The sequence below is a fragment of the Kwoniella dendrophila genome, chromosome 6 (assembly GCF_036810415.1).
Source record: "Kwoniella dendrophila CBS 6074 chromosome 6, complete sequence".
In the NCBI taxonomy this organism is placed as follows: Eukaryota; Fungi; Basidiomycota; class Tremellomycetes; order Tremellales; family Cryptococcaceae; genus Kwoniella; species Kwoniella dendrophila.
This window is the reverse complement of record NC_089481.1, coordinates 815,157-839,726: the sequence shown is the minus strand read 5'-3', so window position 1 is coordinate 839,726 and position 24,570 is coordinate 815,157. Positions and strand designations below refer to the sequence as shown.

Here is a 24,570-nt window from a genome sequence, read left to right as displayed (position 1 = left end):
GACTCTTCTGCTATCTACCTACGGTAATCACGCCGATTGATCAGTTCATGATTGGAGTACAGTCACCTTTGAAGACTGTGGCACATCAAAACCAATTTATCGCGATTGTCCCTTTGAACAATAAAAACAGATGAAACGGGGTGATAGGATAGATCAAGTTAAACTGATGGTTCAGGTTGGATAAAGTATCTGGACAATGAAACGTAGAGAAACTTACTGGTAGTCTGTCTGCCTCGAGGCAATAAAAATTGGTAAGGTTGACTTGTTACCGTAAACCCCTATTTCAGGGTATCGATTGTGTGTGAGTTGCATTATCCATCGATATTTTAGTACTGTTTAACCAAAGTGCCTATCAGTACCTGTGGTCAATGCGCTATTTATATCCATAAAGAGATACCTTTGGATTACACTAAAATTGATGATCATTCCTCGTTTTGTGAAACACCGCCACAAAAACTTTAGACTTGCGAAAGTGGCAGTTATACCCTGCAGATACAGTAGATGTCATTTATCTTTTCCCGATGTTTTACCTGTATATGTTATACTCTCCTTTCATGATTGTTCGACCTTTTCTAATCCTTTCATTGAGATTAGAGCTAGTAGCAAACCGGATGGTCAAGCTGGAGAGATGAATAAATGGACAGGAATTTGAACCGTGCGGTAAGCTTCGATGCAATAAAAGCTATCTGCTTGACCCGAATTATCATACAGTACAATACCATATACGTACTAATTCATCGTACATGCCCATTACTGATTTTCACTTTGTATACTGTAATGTTTGGAAATTCCAGCTCGACCATTCCCCTTGATCTACTTCCACAAATTATCGATTACCTGCCTCTTGATTCACATGATGAATACACTTTACTATCTCTTCAAAGAACTTCATCTGCATTCTTCCCTATTGCCACCAACATCCTTTATCGCGATTTAGAACTCAAAACTCTATCAGCATTCAAGTCTCTATTTGAATTAGTGAAATGCGCCATTCAACCAAGAAGTGAGGTTCTCTCTGAAAACGCTTGTCAAATGCAAAGCAATAAAGTTGAAAGAAATAATTTGTATAGAAAATCCGTAAATACTATAACTTTTGATAATCTACCTCCTACACTCCTACTAAAAGAGTTCTTCTCGATATTCAGAAACCCTGTAGAACAAGAAAATAGATCAATTACATGTCAGCTAGATAGTGATTCATTCATCTTTCCCAATTGTCATCATATCAACTTCACTCAAAAAGCTTGCATCGAGCTACAATCAAGAATTTGGGAGATGTCAGACTTTCAAAATTTGGGGGATATTTTATCGCAATTCTTGTTTATTTTGGCTAAGCCGGAATCTCTCAGTATCTACAAGCCTTCAACTAATAATCTGGAAAATAGTCCTTCATTCTGCAGAAACTGGTATCATTTATTTACAACTTTATGTGAAAAATGGTCAAACACTTTGAGAAGGATTTATATTATGGGTGACCATATGAAAAGATTGAAACCTTTGGTAAATGGAATTGAACACTATTTTCACTTTATTGTCAACTTTACGAGTGATGGTAATGAGGAAAAGTGTGATAGAGATACAACCAAAAACACACTTTCTAGTCATTTCGCCATTCCCGGATATCTCGGTCAACCTGGAGAAGATGATATGGCTTCTCCTCCAGAACACACTATCGTCGATGATGATGGAGGTCATAATATTTTCACTATCACAGAATATTTGTATTGGAAAAATATACGGGAATTCGCTGAAATAGTATATCAGCTTGTAAAACCACATTATACACTTTCAGATACTGTTTTTGCGAGTGCTGATGATGATAGAACTCTTCTTCCTGGTACAGCGTGGTACATCCATCTACCAAGATTTATTGGTGCTAACCAGATTGATTGGACTCAGATCGACGATATAGAGAAGATGGTTCTGCAATTACTTATTATTCGTATACCTGAGGATTATGAGGAATTTTGTGAGATCACATATACAGGTGATCATAGAAAAGACAAACTACGCAGGATTGAGTGGATCATTGACGATTGAATACTATACAACAAATGCATTTGCGATTGAACCGTGTTCCTACATGAATATACAACTGTAAAAACATCGACACTTGCTTTGTACGATCACCTTAGATATGAATCCGATCTGTGTTGTGTTGTGTTGTGACGAATGCAGTGATATGTTCCTATCTTATATCACAGACATCATCCTCATCGCTAACTTTAACGTAAAACAGCGATTTATACCCATTTCAAGGGTCCGTCACCAGCAGGAGTTTTGGAATGTTTCCTGTTATTATCCTTTGATTCCCCGTTTATTCCTGGCGAAGGTGTAGGTGAAGGTTTTTGGGGAGAGATGGAAGTGGTTTTCAATGGTCTTAGTGACTCTAAACCAGCTTTTGAAACCCTTCTTCCCGGTTGAAGTGTTGTACGATCAACTGGAGCTCTGTGAATATGAACGAATTTAGCAGAGTTGTCCCTCCGATGACATCGTGGTCCTATCAAAAAAAAGTGGATATAATAATTAGAACTCACCTTCGATGATGTACCCATTGGCCGTTTTTTCTAACTTCTCTCTCATCACCAACTTGTCTTCTTTTCCTATCTTCTTCATCTTTATCATTATCATTATTTTTATTATTCGGTTTATCAGGGTCATTAGACGATATCGAAGATAAACCATTTGATTTTGTTAGGGAGCTATTCGCTGAAGAGGTGATATTGAGTGAGTGTGACCAGGTAGGAGGTAAACTTTCTCTTGTTCTATTGTTTTGCTTCCTTCTTTCATCTTCTTTAGTCAAATCATTATCATCGTCATCATCGATATAACGATTTCTTGATTTATCTGAATTGTTATTGTTACCGTGATGATGATTTGTTGAGTCACCATGTACACCGCCAGATTGTTTTAGACCTAATTCATTTTCTTCAAATTGCATTAATTCAGCAACAAATCCAATATTTGGTGAGATACCTTTTCTTCTTTCTGATACATATGCATAAGATGTTTTTAGTGTCCATGCATTTGCATGTATCAAATATGCTAGAACAACTGTGACTGATCTTGATTTACCAGCTTTACAATGTACATATGTAGGTGCTGAATGTAATCTTGCGTCGTCTATGGTTCATTCATCAAATTAGCTCAATCATAAGGATGCCTATATCGCGAGTGATTGGTCGAGTACATGGTTTCGCGAACGATACTGACCTAAAAATCCACAAGATTCTCTTATACCTTTACCCACACCTGATTCTTCTACACTATCCCTCATTGGTATTCGATGATATTTGAAATCATCCTTTAGACCTAATCCGGAATCATCATTACACTCAAGAGCAACGTTCAATATCCTCTTAACTCCTATCTTCTTTAGGTATTCTACATCTTCTTTAGATGATATTTCAGGACCTAAATATAAAAATGACGGAAGAATCGTTGAGACTACAAAAGGTGCTAAACCATTCTTAGTAGTCAACACATCCGCTTCTTCATAATCCATTGATTGTTTACTAAACGATGAACCAGGTAAAGGTGTCTTAGGCGGTTGAGGTCCTATATCTTCATTTTGACCTATTTGATGTCGTATATCACCGAAACTACTTGGTGAAGGTGGTAATTTGGATTGAGCATGACATATAGTCTGGAATGATCCTCCAGCACTCGGTGTTTTAGGTATATTGATCGTAAATCCAGGTGAACGAGGTGATTTGATGGATCCGAATTGCGACCTATTGTTTACTGATAACAGATTTGATCTAGATGCAGCAAAAGATCCACCTGGCGTAGGAGGAGGTTGATGATCCAAGTTGAAAGAGCCGAGTGTAGCACTTTTTGTGGGTTTATCAAGATTTAAACTCAGTTTGGGTGTACGACGTGAAGTTGAAGGTCCATTCATACTACCTCCATTACCTCCGTTGATTGATAACGATGGTAGATTACGTCTGTTCATGCTATTTTCTGGTCGGAGCGAAGGCAACGAAGTTTTATGATTTATACCTTTTGATGGAGATGAAGTAGATGGTATTGGAAGTGGTTGCATAGGAGGTATATCGTAAGCCGGGGCCGATTTTGGTGGAGGAAGTGATGTAGCTAAAGAGGGGCCTCCTATGGGTGTAGTTGTTTCTCCAAAAACTAGTAAATCTTGTATGTTAGAAGACGAAATCGCGCTTCCCCAACCGCCTCGAAGTACTTGTACCTTCCCCTCTTGGATTAGACCTTTCATGATTCCAAATAACACTTTGGCTAATTCATCCATTTGTGAAGATCCCACAATGACAACATCCATATACCTATCTATCTCTAAATTATCCCATAAAGTTCTTCCAGCTTGAGTCGAAATAAAGCCACCTAATGAGTCCCAGCTTGAACCATGACCATTTGGTGATTTTCTTAATCGCTTGAATATCAGAGATGGAATAGAGATATTAGCGGAGCGTGGAAGATGAGATTCAAGGAAAGAGCCCAAAGGTCTAGTATCTATCACTAGCAGTTGAGGTGACGATTGAAGCAATTTCACCGTATCGTCGATTGTTATTGATTCGCCGTCGAATGGAATAAGAGATTGCTGTTGAGAGTAATCTAGTTCTGGCGTAGGAAATCCATTTGATTCTCTTTCCGAATCTGAAGCTGGTAAAGGTGAATCTAGTGGTCTGGCTTTAAGGTTTTGGCGAACTGTTTTGCGAAGAAACGAAAGATCCTGTAAATCATTGGAGAGCGAACTTGCGCCTAGCAGCAGAAGATGAAATCATATGTTAGCTTGAGAAGTTTACTTTTATCTTCAGTGTTAACGAGATAATTCACTTACTATCGCTGAAGACAGAACTAGCAGTTAACGGCCTTTGAAGCTCTATACCATCCCTTTGAATTACCATCTCCTCATCTAATCCCATCGTTTCTCTTGCTTTTCCCAAATTCAACGGAAGAGGTCTTTTCTTCGGACCACCAGGACTTTTCACTCCTTTCCCTACTTCTATACCCAACGGTATTGATTTGGATTTAACGGGAAGTGCATCATTCGAACTTATTCCATCATGATTTACTTTGATAGGTGAAGGTATTCTCTGGTGAAATGGGTGATTATTTGTTGTTGAAGAGGATGATGATGCTGAAGCTGCTTGAGGTGATTCAACTAGATATGGTAAACCAGGTGAAATGGGTGAAGAGGACTTAGATGAACTTGAACTTGGTGATCCATTAGGATAATCAAATTCATCTTTATCATCTACATTTGAACTTAAGAATCCAGGATAAAATGTTGATTTACTTATGGTAGAAGATGATGAAGCAGTAGGAGGAGGAGGAGTTGATCGATATGTTTGAGGTGAACCTCGATTGGAAGTGTTTATACTGATTGACATGTTGTATATACAGATTAGAGATTGTGATCTTATTATTTTAGGGATATTCTCACAGATTCTTCATATGCTTTATGTGCTTTACTTTGTTGCGTTGATTTCTAAAATGGAGGCCAAGATATTGGGAAAGTATAGATATATGAAGATCTTGATAACTTTTTGTTATTTGTTTACGACCATCTAGTCCATCGTGCGTCTAGCTCAGGATAGTAGATCTATCTAACCTTTATTCATTTACCCTATTCTCTGTGAGTTCCGACGTGAAGTTGAATAAGGGTACTTGAGAAATTTCAGTATAAGTTTCGGTTGATTCGTCTGTTCTTGAAAAGATGAGTGTTCGAGTACAAAGAGTGTTTATCAGTGTATGAATAATGAAAGGAAAGATGAAAAGGATGATAAGTGAAAGGGTTGTGGGGTATTTTGCTATTCAATATGGTACATATAGGTGATCTCAAAGCTGTAACATGTAACATGACACACAACTAAAGCTAAAGACGCGACCATTATTATTGTCCGTTTCAGAGTGGCACATCCCTGAATTATCACATTTATTACCAAATGAAAAAGTATGCTTAAAACCCACTTCAAACACCTCAAAAACTGTTTGTGACGTTGATGGATCTCTTCTGTTCTTGCTACTCTTACAGTACTAAGATACTTAGGGACAAGAATCATCTCTGTACAGCTTGGGCTGATCATCGTGATCATAGACAAACAGAATTTGCTTTTGTTGTCAAGCTGTGTCACCATTCGATTCGAGATAATCTGTATGCATACCTTTTACTCCCTCATCTTCTCCACTCAACGAACCATCCACAGCGTCTCGTTGCAAGTATAAACAATGAAAATAGCAAAATATACGGAATCATGGATAAGTATAGAACGGAACGTTATTAGAGATAGAGCACAGACCGTAAAGAAACGGTTCTGATCCTCGCTTGATATAGTTAGAGTTCATATAAGAGACAGGATAAGGGAAACTTACTTGAGGACTTACCTAGGCCAATGGAATATCAGCCCAAACATGATCTTTTGAGAACGTATGTAGTGTCCTTGTGCACTTCCTGGGTGCGTGGACAGCTCGTTTATCCAAATTTCCACAAGATTCGTTAGTTGCATTTGACACAAATCGTAAAAATGGTGAATTAGAAAGTATGAAAAGTCGATGATGATTTAGTCAATGAATGTGGAAGGTGTGCTTTTCGTTCTATGATAAGATTAGGTTGTTTTTCTTGGGTTTTTTCTTTTTCTTTTGGCCTTTTCTTTGGCTTGCATGTGTGCGATTTGATCTGACACGGTATTATAGACGGATGAGCGGAACTTCAATGATATTGTAGATTTTAGGTCGAATAGGGAAAAGCAAGCATTGAAAGAGCTATTAGGTAAAGTATACTTGACGGTTGATGAGACGGAAACATGATATGTTTTACCGCCCATACGACATATCGTTGTTTTACTGCGTCCACAAGTCAGTTTTGCAAACAATCTTAGTTTATACGTTGGTACTCACTATATTCGGTTTAGCTCTCTTACTTTCAGCATCAAAATTCTCATCATCTTCAGGATGTCGTTTAGCAGACAAAGGACCGCTTGATGAATTGATTGTACTTGTATCATCTGTACTTGGTAATTCAGTTTCTTCTCCATAGGTCGAATCAGCTTCTAAAGTACCTTCTTCATCATCCTCGTTATCGTTTGCGAAATAACTAATGCTACCTGATACACCATCCGAGACTTGTGTTTCTAATGGTGTTACAGGTACAGTGTCTGGGCCATTATAAGCATCTGTGCCGTCTACAGTATCTTTGAGCGCTATCTCATCTGCGTAAGCTCCTATAATAAAAATCAATCAAGCTAAGTCAGCTCACCGGAAAGTAAAAAGGAAAGGATGGCTGTAAGTGTTACTCACCATCTTCTTCGTCGTAGCCTTCATCAAAAATTTCAGGTAGAATACCTACGCCTGGAACACCCTCAACAGGCGCAGGCAATTCTTCCACTTCTTTGTTTTCATTAATCCTTTCAACAAAGTCAGGAAACGGTTCATCTTCTTCTGGAATAGCTGTAACTTTCGGCTCTACTACATCTCTTGCCAAAGCCCTCGCTTTATCCTGTTCGGACGCGTCCAAAGTGGATAGAATCGTTGATGTAGCTGGTATAGATGATTCACTCGGTAAAGTGGAGTCTATTCTGGTGACAGCGGGAGATGATAATGGAACAGCACTTTCTGCTTCGCCTTTCAAAGCAATTTCATCTAATGGAACATCTTCAATAGATTCCCCTCCAACGATTTCTGAATCAGTAGCTTCCGATCGACCAGGGGCTGTACTTGCATAAGGCGTAGGTAAAGCTGAAGCATCAATTGAAGAATCAGATTCTATAGTGCGTTTCTCTCCTAATCCTTCATGTTTTAATTCCAACAGACGATTTGACTGTAAAGCACGTTGTTCTCGCACTTTTGCTACTTCGTCTTTGGGAACTGGTAATGGCACAGTGGTACCGTTCATTTCGTCTTGGTTTTCTGTATCTTTGCTTTGGGTTAATGAAGACTCATCAACTGTGTCAGCTGAATAAAAAGACAATGATCAGTTCTATCCTTATATATTGAACAAGTCAAGAATGATTTATGACTCACTACCATCTTTCCATTGATCTCTTTCTTCAACTTCGTCTTCCCTTTCTTCTTCGTCATATTGGTCCTCCTCTGCGTCATCGTAAACTACAAAGGATATATACGTCAGGCGACTAATGCGTAGCAGAAATACAGAAAGTTATCATATCATACCCTGTGCAAACTCACCATCAAGTTGATCTCGTCTTGTGCCTCCTTCCTCTTGTTCCACGTTATCTTTATTATTTTGCTCCTCACCTTCATTTTCGTCATCACTATATGCACCCTGTTTTGACCTTATTTCCTCTTCTTCCACATATTCATCTTCATCATACTCTTCTTCATATTCGCCTGCTCCTTCATCTTTATCCTGTGCTATAGGTTGAACAGCACTTTGCTGCTCTACTTTCGGCATTTCTTCCTGTGTTTCTACCTCTTTGCCTTCAAATTCGACACTTTGACTTCTCCTCTCAATTGCATCCAACTCAGCTTGAATAGCATTGAATCTGGTAATAAATCTGGATTCTTCCCATAATAGATACAATTGAACTGGTTCAGGTAATCCACAACCGCGATGTAACAAGATAAGTTCAAGGAATGTTATAGATTGCAAGTTCAAGTCATCCTATTTAAGTGGTCAATGGTCATCAGCTTATATTCCTTAAACAGATGTAAAGCAGATTTTGTCGATGATATGGGGAGCTGAGATGGAAACTCACCTCATTCATTTTCAGATCCATTTGTTTCTCGCAAATCACCAAAGCACCATTCTTAGCTAAACCTTCTTTACTACATTCCAATCTGATAGCATTCCAAACATCCGATAAACTAGCTTCAGCTAATTCACTTTGTCGATCTTTTAACCATACAGGTAAAGTGTCTGGATCATTTTCATAGGTTTCAAATAAATATCTAGCTTGATCATTTGGTAAATGTATTATTATAGGTGGTAAAGAATTTGCATCAATAATATATTCTTCTTCTTCTCCTTCGTCAACTATTTCATGTTCTTCTCCTTCAACTGCAACATCAATATCATCTTCACCTTCTGCATCTTCGTCATAACATTCTCCTTCTCCTTCTCCTTCTCCTTCTCCTTCTCCTTCTCCTTCTCCTTCTCCTTCTTGTTTATCATGTTCTTTCGGTGTAGGTTCGCGTGATCGTTCTATCGATTTAGATGATTCACCTACTTGTAAAGTGGATGATTGAGGTTCGGGTACAGTAGGTATAGGTTTAGGTCGTTCAGACATTTTTTCAGCTGATGGTGTGGTAGTATTATCCTGTTGCTGTTGTTGTTGTTGAGGATTATTTTGAATCACATTCAATGCTTCTTCTGTAGTCGCCACTTGTTCAGGTTGAGGTGAGGGTATCTTGTCTCTAGCATATTCCTCATTTATCGATGTCGATGAGGTTGCAGCTGAACTTGGGATGGAGGGATTACTATTATTAGAGCTATGGGTAATTTCACCATCTTTCTGTTCTTCCTTTTTTGCATTTCCATTGATATCATTTATGAAAGGTTGTTGATCAAGTTCTTCGACTGGTGTCATTTCAGTTTCAGGTGCAGGTGGACTTTCTAAAGGTTTCGGTAAGATTGTTCTTGACGATACTGAAGATGTTTCTGGAAATGGTGAAATCATTGGTTTGGGTGTACCATCATTACTATCATTAGATGTCGAAGTGGAATTGGGAATGGAAGTACTAAAAGGTATATTATTAGAAGATGTAAGATTGACTGGATCAGGTTGAGCTTGTATTGGTATGATAGGTTCAACATTTTCTTCTTCCATTGCAACTTCATATTCTTCATCATCTTGAATTTCATCACCTTCCATCATTTCTTCATCATCCCCGTCTTCTTCTTCTTCTTCTTGTTCTATCATTTCGCCTTCACCAACTGGATAATATTCACCTTGAGCTAGATTTGCTAATCCTTCATCTTCATCCATTCTCTCGTCATCCGTTATTCTATCACCATCAACTTCCATTTCTTTACTGTAATGTAACTTACTCAACCCGTTTTTGTCTATGTATCAAGGTTCGTATATGCTCTATGATTTGAATAGATCAATCTCAGCTTGATGATACTGTATGTACGTATGTGTTATGTATGATATAGCGAAATGATTTTCAAAAGTCAGAAGTGATGAAAGGAGTTTATGAAATGACCTAATTTCGTTTTGACAACCGTTTTAGCTCAAATAATCTCACGAGTGGCAACTTTACCGTGTAGTGGCAGAAATCATTTTTTCCCATTAAATAACATTTTCTTTCAATTTCAATTCTCATTTGTAAGTCAAAGTCATATAAAGCAGAGACCACTTGCACAATCAAGGTTTTTCATTTGACTGAAACTGTTAGCAGTCATCCTTTCAAGCTTGATATTCCTTCTTTATGAAAAGAAATGGGCCTACTACTATGGCAGGTGATATCCTGCAGTATTTCGTCACACTCTATAAACACATATATATCTGCATTTATCTTAGGGCGATATATCATGTCTTTGATAATACTATCTCTCCTGAATACCTATCCTTGAATTTGATAGTCCAAAATGCCTGCGGTTATCCTACCAGAAATCTATGTCGAGGTAGCTTCAACATTGCGTGAGGATGACCAATTAGCTACTCTATCTTCAGTAATGAGAACTACAAGAGCCATGTATGAGCTTTTGTATCCTCATGTATACAAGGAATTGACCATCACTAAAACAAATGCTTCAGGGATATTTTGGGGTATACTACCACATGCAAGTGAGGGAAATGAAGAAGCGCAAAATGAGATAGAACGCGATAAGCTGAGAATTGGCGAAAAGATCAGAAGAAGCTGGTCATTATGGCCTGATGTAGCGCTTATTCCCGAAGATGTTACAGAGTTAGAATCAGATGAGACCAAGAAATGGATTTCATAAGGTATGTCGGATTCGTTATCAGTGATATTTACTGTATTCTCATTGTGGAGCATAAAGCAGAATAGGCTAAAACAACTGTTTATTTTCTGTCTATTCAGGTAGCATGTGTCCAGATGCGATAATGAACCATCGCAAATTACTCAATCTATCCATGACAGAAAGTCTGATTATAGATTCATTACCTTGTGATAAAGTTTCAAGAGAATTAATGACATTTTACCCAAATCAATTAGAAGGAAAATTCATGAGACCTTTTTTAAGATGTAGAAAATTGCACCTAACTTCTAAATTCATGTACGAATTATCAAATTGGTTAAATCTGAAATGGGATACTATCACATCAAATAGACAAAAGCTTAAGAAAGACGAGAAACATCCATTTGTCAATTTCCTATTATTATCTATACCTAAATTAACTGAAATCATGAATGATTATCCAACGTATAACGATAGACAAAAAGAAGACTTCATTGCTCAAAGATGGGGAAACGAACAAGTATTAAGGAGATGTGGTATATCAGAATTATCAAGAAAGAACAAATTAGAAGAAGAATGGAATAAATTCAAATGGTTTAACACCTCGTTATCATTAATCCCATTAATACCTATTTATCGGAAATCTTCAAATGTAACTATACGTAATGTACATCTATCTCATTTACCTTATACAAGAGGTCAAAATGTTACGGTCGAATTCAGATCTTCACAATGCGAAGATGAAAAAGAGGAAGTGACAATTGGAAGAAGATCTCGACAAATTTTGGCTATGTTGCAGCCAGTGGATGATCCGCGTTTGCTAAATTCACTACGAGATGACCTTTCTTGGACATTCATTTCGGCTGAAGTGGGCGAGAATAACGAAGTCGAAGTTGTGGTGAAAGAACAGGTGACAAATGTTGATATTAGTAAATTAGTATTCCTGCCTTGATAGATCCTTACTGTATTTGCGAGAACATGTATTAGTTGCATCATTGAAAATCATAAAAAGGACGAAATAGTAAGATATGCGCTACCACTTGCTATACATCAGTGCCCATCCATAGTGTATTTTCATCTCCAGACAATTGTCTATTCCCAGCAACACCTGGTCATCGACTCCTCCTAGCAAGCAAACCTAAGTTTAGATCTACAAATACCCAATGTCAGAACTGCCCTCCCGTTGTGGATTTACGACAACTCACGTATTGACTCAACCATCTGAAACCTTCACCGTAACCTTGTCGCATGACAACGGAACACATGAATACTTCGATGGGTCGGATGTCTCTGAGAGGTACTTTACCCTATTGGTCAAGCGTGTGCTTGATCAGCTAACTAATCCGAATCGGGTGACTGAGAATACCGTAGCTGAATATAAAACTCACTTTTCCGGTAGTTTGGTATAAACCAAGTTGCATTCTCAATTCCTCTTCAGATACAGCTCCGTACGCGTCAATTTTGTTTCCGAGAATAAGGAAAGGTACTGAAGCAAGTGATTCGATTGACACTGTTAGGAATATTGATGAATGTCAGCTTGCTTGCTCCACCGAACAGAATAATGCGGCGAACATTGATCTTCCCATAATCCCAGATTCCTTGCGCGTTTGGTTAGAGACCATTTTAAGACATGAGAAAATACTCACATAGAGAATCCAATTCAGCTTTACTTTCGGCGAATCTTTCGGTATCAGCACTATCCACTAAGAATACAATTCCATCTACTTCAGGGAAATAATCTCTCCATAATCTTCTTGCTTGCATATGTCCACCTAAATCATATGTTGTGAATTTTACATTTCCAATAGCGAGTTCTTCGGAAGCTATGCAGTACAAATACTCATACATTTAGCTTCCCCACAGTTACCCAATCATTCGGTATATTCTTGGGTTATGACATGGCACCATAAAGACAGCAGACATCTGAGAAACTCACTAGGGTGAAGAGTAGGTTGAAGGGTGGCAAGTCTATCGTTTTTAAGCATGTGTAATAATGTCTATCATAATACGAAAACATGAGCCAGATCTCGAAAGCACAGTCCTCTGCTATAGCTTACCGTTTTTCCTGCATTATCGAGACCAAGGAATAAGAGCTTGGCACCTATTTGAACACGATGTTAGTTCATGCCAATTCGCCTTATATTAGTCGCATTTGGAATATATAGCTAGCCAACGTACTCTTGTTCATGAGACCTATAGTTGATCATGAGTCAGCTTGATGCAAAATGGCGAAGATGTGCTGCAAGCTTACCTAATTGCGAGAGAACATCCCAAAACCAGTTCTGTCAAACAACAACAAGTCAGCATGAATTCCACACCAATTTCCCCATTACTCCTAGGGATATATCCCATCTGAAATATCGATATTCGTTCCATCATTATCAGGCGTGAATTCGAGCAATTGCAAGCTGTACATGCCCCTTTCTATAACCTCACTTCCAAGCTATCTATTTACTGATCATAGAGAATCTGTTCGGCTTCGTTATAGAATAACTTACTAAGATGAACATTTTGTATTCCTATTTATTTTTTTGATTATACGGTGAGATCTAAGTTGATATCCTCGAGTAACTTCAAGTCACAATGTCGATCCTACTTGGGATGTCTGTTCACTTAGGTACAGGCAATATGATGCGAATGATCGAAATGTTCTTATCAATTTCAATAATAACAAAGACTGAATTCCTTGTTCTTATTCTCGTTCTTTATTGCGTGTTGCAAAGGACATCTTATCGTCATCACCGACCACCTAGAGAAGCGGCCTTATCCACCTTCCCAGTCGTACTCAAAGAGGGATACACCGCTAAATGCCGTTAGTGGCGATCGTTGGTATTGTGGGGCACCAGTATATTCCGATGATTCCGGTCCACGATAATAAACGCAAAATCAAGCTTGAATCGTTTGAGTCATGTTCATCGTTGATATACCGATCTATTCTTGAACATTAGCATCTATGTTAGACAAAGGGAATTTATAGACCATAAAGATATATAGGACTCGTAAACTCAAAAGCACATATACCGCTCATCGTTTTCTCACTTCTTATCTGTATTTTCTTGTTGCCAATCAACAGGTACAATCCGACAACTTCACAAGATTATGTCAGTTCCTTCACCTTTCCCTGCTCAAGCTGAGCTCAAGAAACCCGTCTGTGTATTGTGAGTGTCCAGTTGTTGGCAAGATCACCTTTGCAAACAGCTGACCGTTCAATAGCTGCGGGTCATCTCCTGGATCATTACCCCTCTACACCAATGCTTCCGCAGCTGTAGGACGAGCTTTGGCAGAGGCCGATATACCTTTGGTTTATGGCGGAGGAAGAAGAGGTATAATGGGTTAGTTCAGCTCGACCATTCTCGCCAAACAGAGCAAAGAAATATCACAAGCTGATTTACCGTCTCGTAGGTGTCGTATCTCAAGCATGTTTGAAAGCAGGAGGTTACGTCCACGGTATTGTACCTTCAGCATTAACTGAAAGAGCATCTGAACATACGCCTGCACCTAGTACACCTGCTGGAGAAAGTTCAACATCGAGCTCAAGAAATCAAAGTAAAGAAGGTCAAGGGGAAGATATGTTAGCAGATGGCTATGACGAAAAATTCACTACGGATGTAGTGGGAAGTATGCATGAGGTGAGCTATTCTATCCGCCTCTCTCCGATAATACAAAAGCTAATAGAGTGTTATTTTATGCATGTGATAGAGGAAACTCAAGATGGCTAAAATTTCTCAAGGTGGATTTATAGTTTTACCAGGTGGATATGGTACTTTTGAAGAAGCTTTAGAAATGATTACGTGGAATCAATTAGGTATTCATAGATTACCCATTCTTATCCTGAATAGTAAGTTCAAAAACCTATCATCTCTTTGCATCGTCCTATCTCAGTTTGTGTCATGGATCTTTTAAACTGACATATTCCACTGATATAGTTGGTAATTTCTATACCCATCTTTATGCACAATTTCTTTCATCTGTAGAAGCAGGATTCATTGCACCTAATAATTTATCCTTATTGAAACTTGTTGATTTGGAAGGTGGTGAAAAAGCAAATTCAGATGAATCGAAAGCTGAAGAATGGGGTAAAGCAGCTTTAAAAGCTTTGGATGAATGGGAACTTGCTGTAAGTAAATGCAAAGATCAACAATACAGCCGCCGAAAATAATTGACTGATTCAATTTGTCATTTGACTATCAAATTATAGGAAGAAACTGGTTATGGATTAGATTGGAGTTTGAAAGAGAAACGTGCAGGAGGTGATGAATCTAAATTAAACGCTGAATCCGTATGATTTTGATTTTTCTTTCTTAACATTATAGATCATACACCCATATATATATATACATAGCATATGCATTGACAATTATTCATTTCAATCTCATTTCTGCTTAGTCTGAATCAAACTCTATATCGAATATCCGATTACCTGAAGCTATATTTACTACTATACGATATACTTCACCTTGTACTACTAAACCTACGACACCTATAACTAAAGAATCATTACCTTTATTAAAATTACATTTCGAAAGACTGAAAGAAGCATTTGAATATCTTTCAAGAAGAGATGGTAAAGATAAATGGGGGAATTGGCCAGGTGAAGAAACAATTTGGGAAGAGTTAAAGAGAGATATAGAAATTATGGAGAAGAAATCGCCTGGAGATTTTAGAGTAAGTGTGACGATTAATTGGTACAATCGTTACATTACTGGGAATACCAGCAATTTTTCAAAAATCCTATCAACGCTGATGTGTTTATCGGAATACATCTATGACATAGGTCAGAATAGTTATACATCCAGGTGGAAGAATCGAAATTAATTTAATTCCAGCACCTAAAGATGCAGGTGCGTGATATTTTTTTACTTCTTTTTTTTGGTTTGATACATACATACACACAATACGAAAGATAAATATATTGATTAATCTGAAATCCTCAAATTTGTCTCCCTCGGATTTAGGTCTATTCAAACTGTTACCCACAACATCTCGATCAGAAACTCAAAGACCAATAATTCTGGATCCAGAAATAACTCAAGTAGAACAAGAAACTTCTGATGAGATAGATTTGAGATTATATAAAACTACTAATAGAACCATGTACGACGAAGCATTTACTAGAGGAGGTAGTAAGTCATTTTCTGTGTTCCTATTTACCTTCATTCTTTACCAACGGAATATAACAAACAGACACCTCGTCGTTGCTGAATTACTATATATTCTGGTATAGATTTAGTATCCCCAGAAATACATCCTGAAGTGATGCTTCATACGAATCAATATATACTGGAAACCACAACATCAAATATAGCCATCTTACTTCCAAAACAAGAAAAATGGTTAACACCAAAATTATCAAATGATAAAAAACCATTTTTGAACGGAGTAATGAGAAGATATCTCTTACAACAAGGTATAATAGAAGAAGCTGATATCACTTTAGAAACCTTAAATCGAGTTAAGATTGAAAATAGTAGGATAATAGGGTTTAACGGATTAAGGTGAGAGAAGTCATGTTGTTCATGTGTATCTGATAGGCAGTCAAAGCTGATTTATATCATGCTATTAGGGGGGTATGGGAAGGTGAACTATTATAGCGGTGAAATCTTTAGTTGTTAAAAAAGATGGAAAATCATATATAATGCATCTGTTGAAGGGTATATTTAATGTTTGTTACTATAAGTCTGAGTAAACATATCATTCACTGAGCCTCTCTATAATGAGTTATGCAGGTTTAAGCGGGTAAGGTAGGGTCAGGCTTAGTACCTGTTCGAGTGGAAATGATATTTGAGTTGACAGGATTTCATAGTAGATGATGATGACGAGAAGAGGTGTTGTTAACAGTGTATTTAAAGAGATTATGACCTTTATAAAGTCAGACATCAGCTTATTCTCTTTTATCTAATGGATGTGTATGCCTTAGGCAGAAGGAGAAGAAGCGAGAACTTACATTTTGTAAACCATTTTACCTTTTGTAGCTTCAGCACCTACAACCTCATACTCAACTTCAATATCTAAATCTCTGTTGTTTCTTGAATTTGGTGCACATGATAATTCTCCTTGGATAACGTCACCTTCCTATTGACATAGATATAATACGAGTCAGCTAAATGGTCGCTTAGGTACGAACGAGCATGTGGCGAACAGCTGATACCACATCACCACATGAAAAAGCGAATATAACTCACGGATACTGTTAATGTGTCAGGTGTATAGAATACAGTTTGTTTCCAGTGAGTGTACTACCAATTCAATACTCATATTAGTATTGATTGACAAGTCGAAAGCCCGCAATGATAGAACTTACTTTAGCTTGAGGACCGGTAGAGAAGTTTATTGGTTTATGACAACATGAGAAAGAGATATCGAACCACCCAAGGAAAGCATGAACATCTGTTTGGGTGCGTTATGAGCTTTCGCTTTACAGAGGGTAAGTAGATGTTAGGCGCCATTACTCACAATCATTTCGTGTAGCTTTAAGTTGGAAAGGTACTTTGAAAGCTAAATCTTCTTTTGTGACTGTTTTGATGTCGATATGTCTGATGGCGCATGGGTGAGATACTACTGATTTGAGTTCAACACAATCGACTAAAGGTTCTTTGAGGGCAATTTCTTTGATACATGAGTAATCGAAACCGTATACATCATCCCAGACTAAACAAGAATATCAGCACATATTATCAAGATTTCAAAAATGTCACCATGACATGCAGCGTGTTGGATTGCCAACTCACAATTGATTTTCTCCTCTTTATAATCTTGATCTTCAATAGCAGCTAAGAAGATAGTAGCTTTATCAGGGAAAAGTAAACCGTCTGGGGTTAAGTATTTGTCTCTGGCAAGGAGAACGGTATCAAGCATTGACTCGTAAAGGAGGAAGTAACCCATCCACTGTTGAAGGCACAAAATAGCAGATCAGCTCTTCACTGTCCGACAACAAAATTCATTGAGCTGATACAGAAATAAATAACTCACCTCTGAAATAATGATGTCAACTTGTTTGACAGGTAATTCAACATCTTCTAATTTTCCTTTTAAGAGAACGATTTCTGCGATATTCCATTAGGTGATCAGTATTTTCTCAGAAAAGCATAATATTAGACATGGACAGAATGGGTGAAGATGAAAATGATACAATCATTTCCTTCATTTTGATTATATGAAAATAGCAAATTAACTTACGATCCTGGGTGAAACCATTTGCTCTAACAATTTTTTCAGCTTGATCGAGAATATTTGACATATCAATACCAATAACTAATTTTGCTCCTGCTTTTGAAGCGAACATTGATAAAATACCTGTACCACAACCAACATCAAGTACAGTTTTACCTTTAAACAAATGAGGATTTTGCATTATAGCATTTCTATAAGATAATGTTCTAACTGAATCTTTAAGCATTTCTTCGTGAATACCTGTTATTGAGTGCAGAGACTATACATCAGTTACGCTGTCTCTATATTGACGACAAAGCTCGCCCTCTTCACTGCTTTGGAAGGGATCGTTTTCAGTTATACTTACCGAAGTGGGCGTAACTGATAATTTATTCGTTACATCGTCTCCAAATTAGCTATATCATCGAAACTCCAACTAATCATTATCTTACCTATCAGCATAGCTATAAGGAATGATCAACATGAGCAACACGACCCTTGGATTATCATACGCAAAAACACTCACTAATCCCTTGAAGTCATCTCTCCAACAGGAGGTAAACCTTGGGTAGCAGTTTCTTGAGCAGCAGGAGACATTTTCTTAGAGATTTATTGACGGAGAATTAGGATAGGTATCAGTGAGGAGAATTTAGATTACTGTTTATGGGGATGCCCAAGATTTAGGCTTTTGGTTATAATCGCAAAGACAGATAGAAGAAGATGATCAGAACAGCAATGAACGAGAATTCGAAATGCTTAAGCCAAAATAAAATCTCCAGAAATAATTCTTCCCAGCTTTCAACCACGTTCTCAGGCACGACTCAACCAAATAAATGCTGAAGTGTCTGTGGCATTTTCAGATTTCATAAAGTGATCGCATTCATACATAGCGTTCTTCGTCAAACATACATATACCTTTACGTATGAGTATCGAACGTATATTCCTTGGTTTATATTGTCTACAACTACACTGCCTTCCGCTTACAAGGCTTTGGAAAAGAGTATTCGATCATGATTAATGGAGAAGTATTTGGCATATATAGTCAAATTATCGTCTACCAGCTGGTCTAGGTCTAGCGAAACCACCTCCACCTCCTGGAGAGTTCACTCTAGGGCCAAAGGCATCGAAGGCTCTTCTGATGTTATCTTTACTATCGCCATCTTCACCTTCTTTGGTAGCTTCAGTAGCTGAAGAAGGTGTTGTAGGTCCACTAGCAGGTAAAGGAATTGTGGAAGCTGATCTTATAGGTAAATTAGTTGGTTTTGGTCTACCGAAAGCTCCTCCAATTGGCGCACCAAATGGTGCTGCTTGTGAGGTTGATGTAGATGAGCCATTTCCAAATGGTCTAGATATACCTCCAGTACTTGTACCGGCTGATGATCCAGGCGTAGGTAATGAGCTGGAGTGAGTGGGTTTAGAAGGTGGTAGAGTTGATTTGAAATGAGATTCAGTCAAGTCTAGAGGATCTGAAGTTTCAATCTAGGTGTGGATCAAAAGAGTTAGGTGTCAGCTATACAACGTTGACAGTTGTGTTCTGGCGGAATATGTGAAAGCTTACCTTTCCAGCAATTACGACCCCTGCTTTATCCATTGCATCTTGTTGAACACCTCTTACACTTGTTGAATAGATCATTCTGTATTTAACAGGTGATGAAGCTGGACAACAATAAACAAAAATCACTTTTCCTTGTTCTTCAACGTTACTTTCACTAGTTGAGCCTTTTTCTTCTTCATTTTCTGCTGGTTCGTGAATTTCTCCTTCTGGAGCCTCAGTTTCGCCTTTCGTAACCTCTTCCTCTTCTTGAGCTTGAGACGCGTGGGATACAGATACTACCCTTACACCACCTTGAGTAGCTTGAAAAGTGTTTCTTTGATCTGCCATTTTAGCGGCTGCTTTCAATGATGGAGCTGCTGACGGAGGAGTAGGATAAGAGTAGAATATGTATGAAGGTGATTTATTAGGAATTTTAGATGCTAGTTGAGAAGGTGTTGCTGATTCTGATTTGACTAAGCTGATAGCGCCAGGTGAAGAAGCAGGAATTTCCTGTAGATGGACACGAATCAGCTTACCATGTCGTCCACTCGGTCCATCTTCCAAGTCCGAATCAGAAACTAGGCCGATCAATACTTACAAGTACAACTACCCAACCTTCATCACTTCTTTTAGCTACCTTCTTCAGAGCTTCTTCGACACCTTCTCCCCAACCCATCTTTCCACCTAAACCAACCACAACTTTTCGACGTCTAGCTTCTGTTTCAGGATCAAGTGCTGCTCTTTTAGCTTCAGCAGCTTCGGCTTCTCTAACTTCTGCTAAAGCTGCTTCGGAAGCTGAAAGTGGTGGAGGGGAAGCCAGGTGGTTCAAGTGTGCTGTTAATGCCGAAGAAGTGAGGTCTTTCTATAAATATCATAAAAGTCGCTTATGAGCTAAAGCTATGTATGACAGATAGATAGACTTACTATAGAAGTAGCAAACCAATCATGCTTGAAATTGCTTGCTCCTAATGATTTGAGTAAACCTGATCTGGAAGATGCTTGGAGCATTTTCGCACGGACCTGTTATCATATAAGGAATGTGCATGAGCCGAAGAATAAGGCTGTATAAGGTAACTCGTATGGCTTGGACTTAGGATATTGTAATCTGATATGCAACTCAATCATAGAATTGCAACTCACCCCAGCATCATCAGGTACATAAGTGATCATCATCCATTCGTATTTACCAGCATCTTTAGTATCTAACCTATAAGCAAAACTTGCTGGAGTTTTGGTCGAAGGTAAAGTATCAGGTAAAAGTGAAATATCATCTTTGTATGTTGATTTAGGTTGAACAGTTGTTAGATGTTGGAATGATTCTATATGGGATATTACTTTGAAGTTAGCGATAAGTCTTTGGTATACTCAGCATTCTTTGAAGTTGACTACGTACCCCCTTCTATCGTGAATACCAAAGCTCTAACATCCCCTCCTCCATTCACGGCAGTTGAGAAAGCCGATGTCAACGATTGAGGTACTTTTACACCTGATGGAGCTGACATCTTTCTTTATGGATAAGGCCAGTCAATCGCTTGATGAGTGTAGGTAAGTAGGTATAAGTTAGATGCAGGTACCAATATCGTATTATATCTGTAGGAAACGGATTAGATTATAAGGTCAGAGTTGACATAGCTAGTGGTGGGTAACGCCTAAGCAATGACGATGATGATGACCGAACTAGTAGCGTGCACACCGCGTGCAACATCCTGTCATCATAGCGGCAATTGCCGATCTTGCATTTATACGTATAAATGTGGAAATTAAAGCATCATCCCACCAGCTATAAGATTTGAGGGTATCAAGCAACTTCGTGACTTTAAAATTGCCAAAGAGATGCATGAGTCATAATACAAACGAAATCTTCTGAACTGTATATGGTCTGACAGAAGCAAAGTAAACTCGCTACAAGCCAATCCACTCAAACTTCCGGGGAACTTCAAAAACAGCCTCGACGCACATGGTCTGAGCATCTTTTCCAACTTTGACACGCCATTGACCGGCTTCAGCTCTCCACCTAGAAGTCAATTCATCCCAATGAGAGATGGCGTCTGTGTCACAAAAAGGTTTGGTCAGCCAAAATTGTATACGATGTGTTTACTATAATTGATAGATCATGATGCTCAAACTTACATTTATCAAATTCAACATGAACAGTCTCAGAATTCCCTGGTGCAAGGATAGAAGTTTTATTGTAACCTTGTAATGTGACTTCTGGGTGAGTGAGTCCGGTAGAAGAGGCACATGGAGGATTGACATAGAAGTGGACAGAGTGTGATCCGGCAACTTTACCAGTATTATTAACTTGTACTGAAATTGAAAGTCGCCATTTATCAGGTGTAGATTCTTTTGAAGGTGTAACGGTTAAATTTGAATATTCAAATGTTGTGTAAGATAAACCATGACCGAAAGGATACATAGGTTGGATACCACGAGCATTGTAATGTCGATATCCAACCCAAATACCTTCTTCATAGTAAGTCTTGGTCCTTGCTGACTTGAAACTAAGATTGGCAGGTATGTCAAGTTCTCGTTTTGGTAGAGTTATAGGCAATCGCCCAGAAGGATTTACTGTACCATAAACAACATCTGCGATCGCGTTACCAGCTTCATTTCCACCATACCATGGCCATAAGACTGAGTTGACTTTATCAAGCCAAGGCATAGAGACAGCTGACCCCGTCTGTAGAACAACAACAATTTTCGTGTTGGTTGCTTCAGTTGCGACTCTTGAAACAAGATCATCCAACCTCATAGGAAGTGATAAATTAGGCCTGTCGTAACTTTCAGATTCCCAATCTTGATCAAGACCAACCACCAATACAGCTACATCCGACTCTTTTGCTAAGTTGACAGCATCAGTTATTGTATCATCTTCATTTATCGCAGGGAAAGAACCAAGTTTCATTGCGATCAATTGTAGTGGCTGACTATCTGATCCGGGAGACGTGGGGGGTTTACGAGAATCGTGAACCATACGGAATTTATAAACCTAACAAAAGAAACAATGCACGTTAGCATGGACATACATTTTGACAATTAGTAGTTGATTTCACTTTTCCTTTTTCCACATGGGTAGTAATGATCGTTCCATTTCCGCCATTACCGAAGAAAGAAGAAGTTCTCTTTTGTTCCTTTGACAAATCTGCAACCAATATGTCTTCAAGATATACCCAAGCTTGACCAGTTACACTAATTTCAAATTGCCAGTCACCAGTGATAGGCGCCGTGAAACAAGCGCGAACTTCGGTAAAGTAATCTTTGCCAAGTTTTGGGTGACTAAAATCAGCCAGCATGATATCTGAATTCGGTCTGACTTCTGTATGGACGGGTTCGTTGGATGGTTTTCCATCCGCTGTTATAGGGAAATGAAGGAAGTCGAAACCTTTAGTTTGACCGTTCATGCTGGTGAATTCTTCTCCAAAAACTGGTAAGAATTTTGAACCTTTACATCCTAGGGAATAAGATAACTCGACAGTTGTAGGTTTATTATCCAACAAACCTTGCCAAGGTGAAACTTTCCAGGCAGGGCGAAGTCTTGCACTTCCACCGCCCGTAATAACATGTGCTTTTGCACTAGGACCAATAACAGCAACTTTCCCTTTCTTGATTGGTAATACGGAATCCTGATTTTTCAAAAGAACGATACCTTCGGCACCAATCCTTCGTATCAAGGTCGCATCTTTTTCTTGACTATCTGTTCTTGTCCATTCATGGTGATTATCTTGATCATAAACTGCATCAGCATTGAAAATTGCTAATTTCTGTACCCATTTCAGAAGCGAAGTCACTCGTGCATCGATTGTTGTGGGAAGGATTTTGTGAGCGTTGATAGATTGACGAACAAGTGGAAGTTGACGCCATGCAGGTTTACCAGGCATTTCTAAATCTAAAGTAGCATTAATAGCTTCAGCAACCGAATATGTTCCCATCCAATCAGACATTATCAGTCCATCGAAATCCCATTCTTTACGTAGGAGATCATCTAAAAGCCTTTTATTCTCGGAGCAATGTGTGCCATTCAACTTATTGTAGGAAGTCATATATGACCATGGTTGTGAACGTGCTTGAGCGATTTGAAAAGGGCGTAAATAAATCTCGCGTAGTGGTCGAGGGGAGATTATAGAATCTTGACCCATTCTTTCATGTTCTTGATCATTTGCTATGAAATGTTTAATAGCAGCACTGATACCTCGAGATTGCAAAGCGTTGATATAATCTGCCGCCATTAGACCACTTAAAGTTGGATCTTCACTAAAAGATTCAAAGGCTCGACCACCTAGAGGACTTCGACAAATATTGACTGTAGGAGCAAGTAAACATACTGCACTTCTGGCTTTGGTTTCCTCAGCCAACAATTTTCCAGCCTGAGATGTAAGTTCGTGTGAAAAGGTAGCAGCGAGGCATGTGGCGTTGGGCATGACAACAGCTGGAGCTATTTTAACGAAGTAATTAGCTTTAAGGAAATCGGAGTCAACCCATGTGTCCGTGTATAAGGCACTGTTCACTTACTCATGTTGCAGAACGACTGTCCTCTAGCTCCATTGGGACCGTCTGTCAACTTTACACTAAAGGCATGAATCAGTAAACATCGAAAACCTAAACAAGCACAACGCACGAAGGGATATTTAGTCGTGCGATCGATACAGTCCTATATACAGCACGTACGTATTTAGCTGACATTCCCCGACGTAGTGCATTGACGGAGACTTACCTCCACCAGTCCTCACCAGCCAACAGAGACACCTTCTCTCCCATTGACATCTGATCTACAAGATCCTCAACCTGAACTTTCAAAAACGATCTATCCATTCCTTTGTTGGTCATTTTGCTTGTTCGACGTATGTGATGGTTGCTCTGCGTTTGGTAAGAATTGAGATTATCGAGAATCAAGATAGCTGCGTTCGGTCAACTGCTGATATATTTATATGCCGCCTGTTCACCAAAATCCTGCAATGGCCTACTTTATTATACATACCATCTCTTCGGCTAAATCGCAGTTCTTGGCTTTCTACGGATGTTTCCCCGAAGTTC

At 38.6% G+C, this 24,570-nt stretch overlaps 10 protein-coding genes across 10 annotated transcripts; 4 read left to right on the top strand and 6 right to left on the bottom strand.

Annotated features, from left to right (window-relative positions):
- Positions 1-777: 777 nt before the first annotated feature.
- Positions 778-2,040, top strand: L201_004874 (uncharacterized protein; the record flags this gene model as incomplete). The annotated part of the gene is made up of 1 exon (XM_066220611.1): positions 778-2,040. The coding sequence occupies one exon, from the start codon at positions 778-780 to the stop codon at positions 2,038-2,040; it is 1,263 nt and encodes a 420-aa protein (XP_066076708.1).
- Positions 2,041-2,243: 203 nt separating this feature from the next.
- Positions 2,244-5,363, bottom strand: L201_004873 (uncharacterized protein; the record flags this gene model as incomplete). Its single annotated transcript, XM_066220610.1, has 4 exons — positions 2,244-2,448; positions 2,538-3,123; positions 3,214-4,731; positions 4,811-5,363. 4 exons carry the CDS (start codon positions 5,361-5,363, stop codon positions 2,244-2,246), a joined length of 2,862 nt encoding a protein of 953 aa, XP_066076707.1.
- Positions 5,364-6,852: 1,489 nt separating this feature from the next.
- Positions 6,853-9,956, bottom strand: L201_004872 (uncharacterized protein; the record flags this gene model as incomplete). The annotated part of the gene is made up of 5 exons (XM_066220609.1): positions 6,853-7,193; positions 7,270-7,923; positions 7,993-8,076; positions 8,158-8,593; positions 8,688-9,956. 5 exons carry the CDS (start codon positions 9,954-9,956, stop codon positions 6,853-6,855), a joined length of 2,784 nt encoding a protein of 927 aa, XP_066076706.1.
- A 566-nt stretch (positions 9,957-10,522) lies between these two features.
- On the top strand, positions 10,523-10,879 carry L201_004871 (uncharacterized protein; the record flags this gene model as incomplete). Its single annotated transcript, XM_066220608.1, has 1 exon — positions 10,523-10,879. The coding sequence occupies one exon, from the start codon at positions 10,523-10,525 to the stop codon at positions 10,877-10,879; it is 357 nt and encodes a 118-aa protein (XP_066076705.1).
- A 151-nt stretch (positions 10,880-11,030) lies between these two features.
- L201_004870 (uncharacterized protein) lies at positions 11,031-11,807 on the top strand (the record flags this gene model as incomplete). The annotated part of the gene is made up of 1 exon (XM_066220607.1): positions 11,031-11,807. The coding sequence occupies one exon, from the start codon at positions 11,031-11,033 to the stop codon at positions 11,805-11,807; it is 777 nt and encodes a 258-aa protein (XP_066076704.1).
- A 214-nt stretch (positions 11,808-12,021) lies between these two features.
- Positions 12,022-13,365, bottom strand: L201_004869 (small COPII coat GTPase; the record flags this gene model as incomplete). Its single annotated transcript, XM_066220606.1, has 8 exons — positions 12,022-12,162; positions 12,244-12,365; positions 12,502-12,678; positions 12,792-12,852; positions 12,913-12,956; positions 13,034-13,048; positions 13,107-13,137; positions 13,354-13,365. 8 exons carry the CDS (start codon positions 13,363-13,365, stop codon positions 12,022-12,024), a joined length of 603 nt encoding a protein of 200 aa, XP_066076703.1.
- Positions 13,366-13,954: 589 nt separating this feature from the next.
- L201_004868 (uncharacterized protein) lies at positions 13,955-16,446 on the top strand (the record flags this gene model as incomplete). The annotated part of the gene is made up of 11 exons (XM_066220605.1): positions 13,955-14,013; positions 14,069-14,187; positions 14,258-14,484; positions 14,555-14,693; positions 14,782-14,972; positions 15,054-15,134; positions 15,242-15,520; positions 15,630-15,696; positions 15,811-15,975; positions 16,080-16,350; positions 16,419-16,446. The coding sequence occupies 11 exons, from the start codon at positions 13,955-13,957 to the stop codon at positions 16,444-16,446; spliced, it is 1,626 nt and encodes a 541-aa protein (XP_066076702.1).
- Positions 16,447-16,795: 349 nt separating this feature from the next.
- On the bottom strand, positions 16,796-18,601 carry L201_004867 (uncharacterized protein; the record flags this gene model as incomplete). The annotated part of the gene is made up of 10 exons (XM_066220604.1): positions 16,796-16,927; positions 17,038-17,091; positions 17,157-17,242; positions 17,309-17,503; positions 17,584-17,740; positions 17,825-17,898; positions 18,032-18,265; positions 18,372-18,385; positions 18,457-18,468; positions 18,531-18,601. 10 exons carry the CDS (start codon positions 18,599-18,601, stop codon positions 16,796-16,798), a joined length of 1,029 nt encoding a protein of 342 aa, XP_066076701.1.
- Positions 18,602-19,052: 451 nt separating this feature from the next.
- Positions 19,053-21,041, bottom strand: L201_004866 (uncharacterized protein; the record flags this gene model as incomplete). The annotated part of the gene is made up of 6 exons (XM_066220603.1): positions 19,053-19,484; positions 19,564-20,049; positions 20,138-20,401; positions 20,464-20,559; positions 20,680-20,858; positions 20,933-21,041. The coding sequence occupies 6 exons, from the start codon at positions 21,039-21,041 to the stop codon at positions 19,053-19,055; spliced, it is 1,566 nt and encodes a 521-aa protein (XP_066076700.1).
- A 400-nt stretch (positions 21,042-21,441) lies between these two features.
- L201_004865 (uncharacterized protein) lies at positions 21,442-24,363 on the bottom strand (the record flags this gene model as incomplete). Its single annotated transcript, XM_066220602.1, has 6 exons — positions 21,442-21,587; positions 21,670-22,528; positions 22,593-23,971; positions 24,049-24,104; positions 24,155-24,187; positions 24,251-24,363. The coding sequence occupies 6 exons, from the start codon at positions 24,361-24,363 to the stop codon at positions 21,442-21,444; spliced, it is 2,586 nt and encodes an 861-aa protein (XP_066076699.1).
- Between the last annotated feature and the right edge of the window lie 207 nt (positions 24,364-24,570).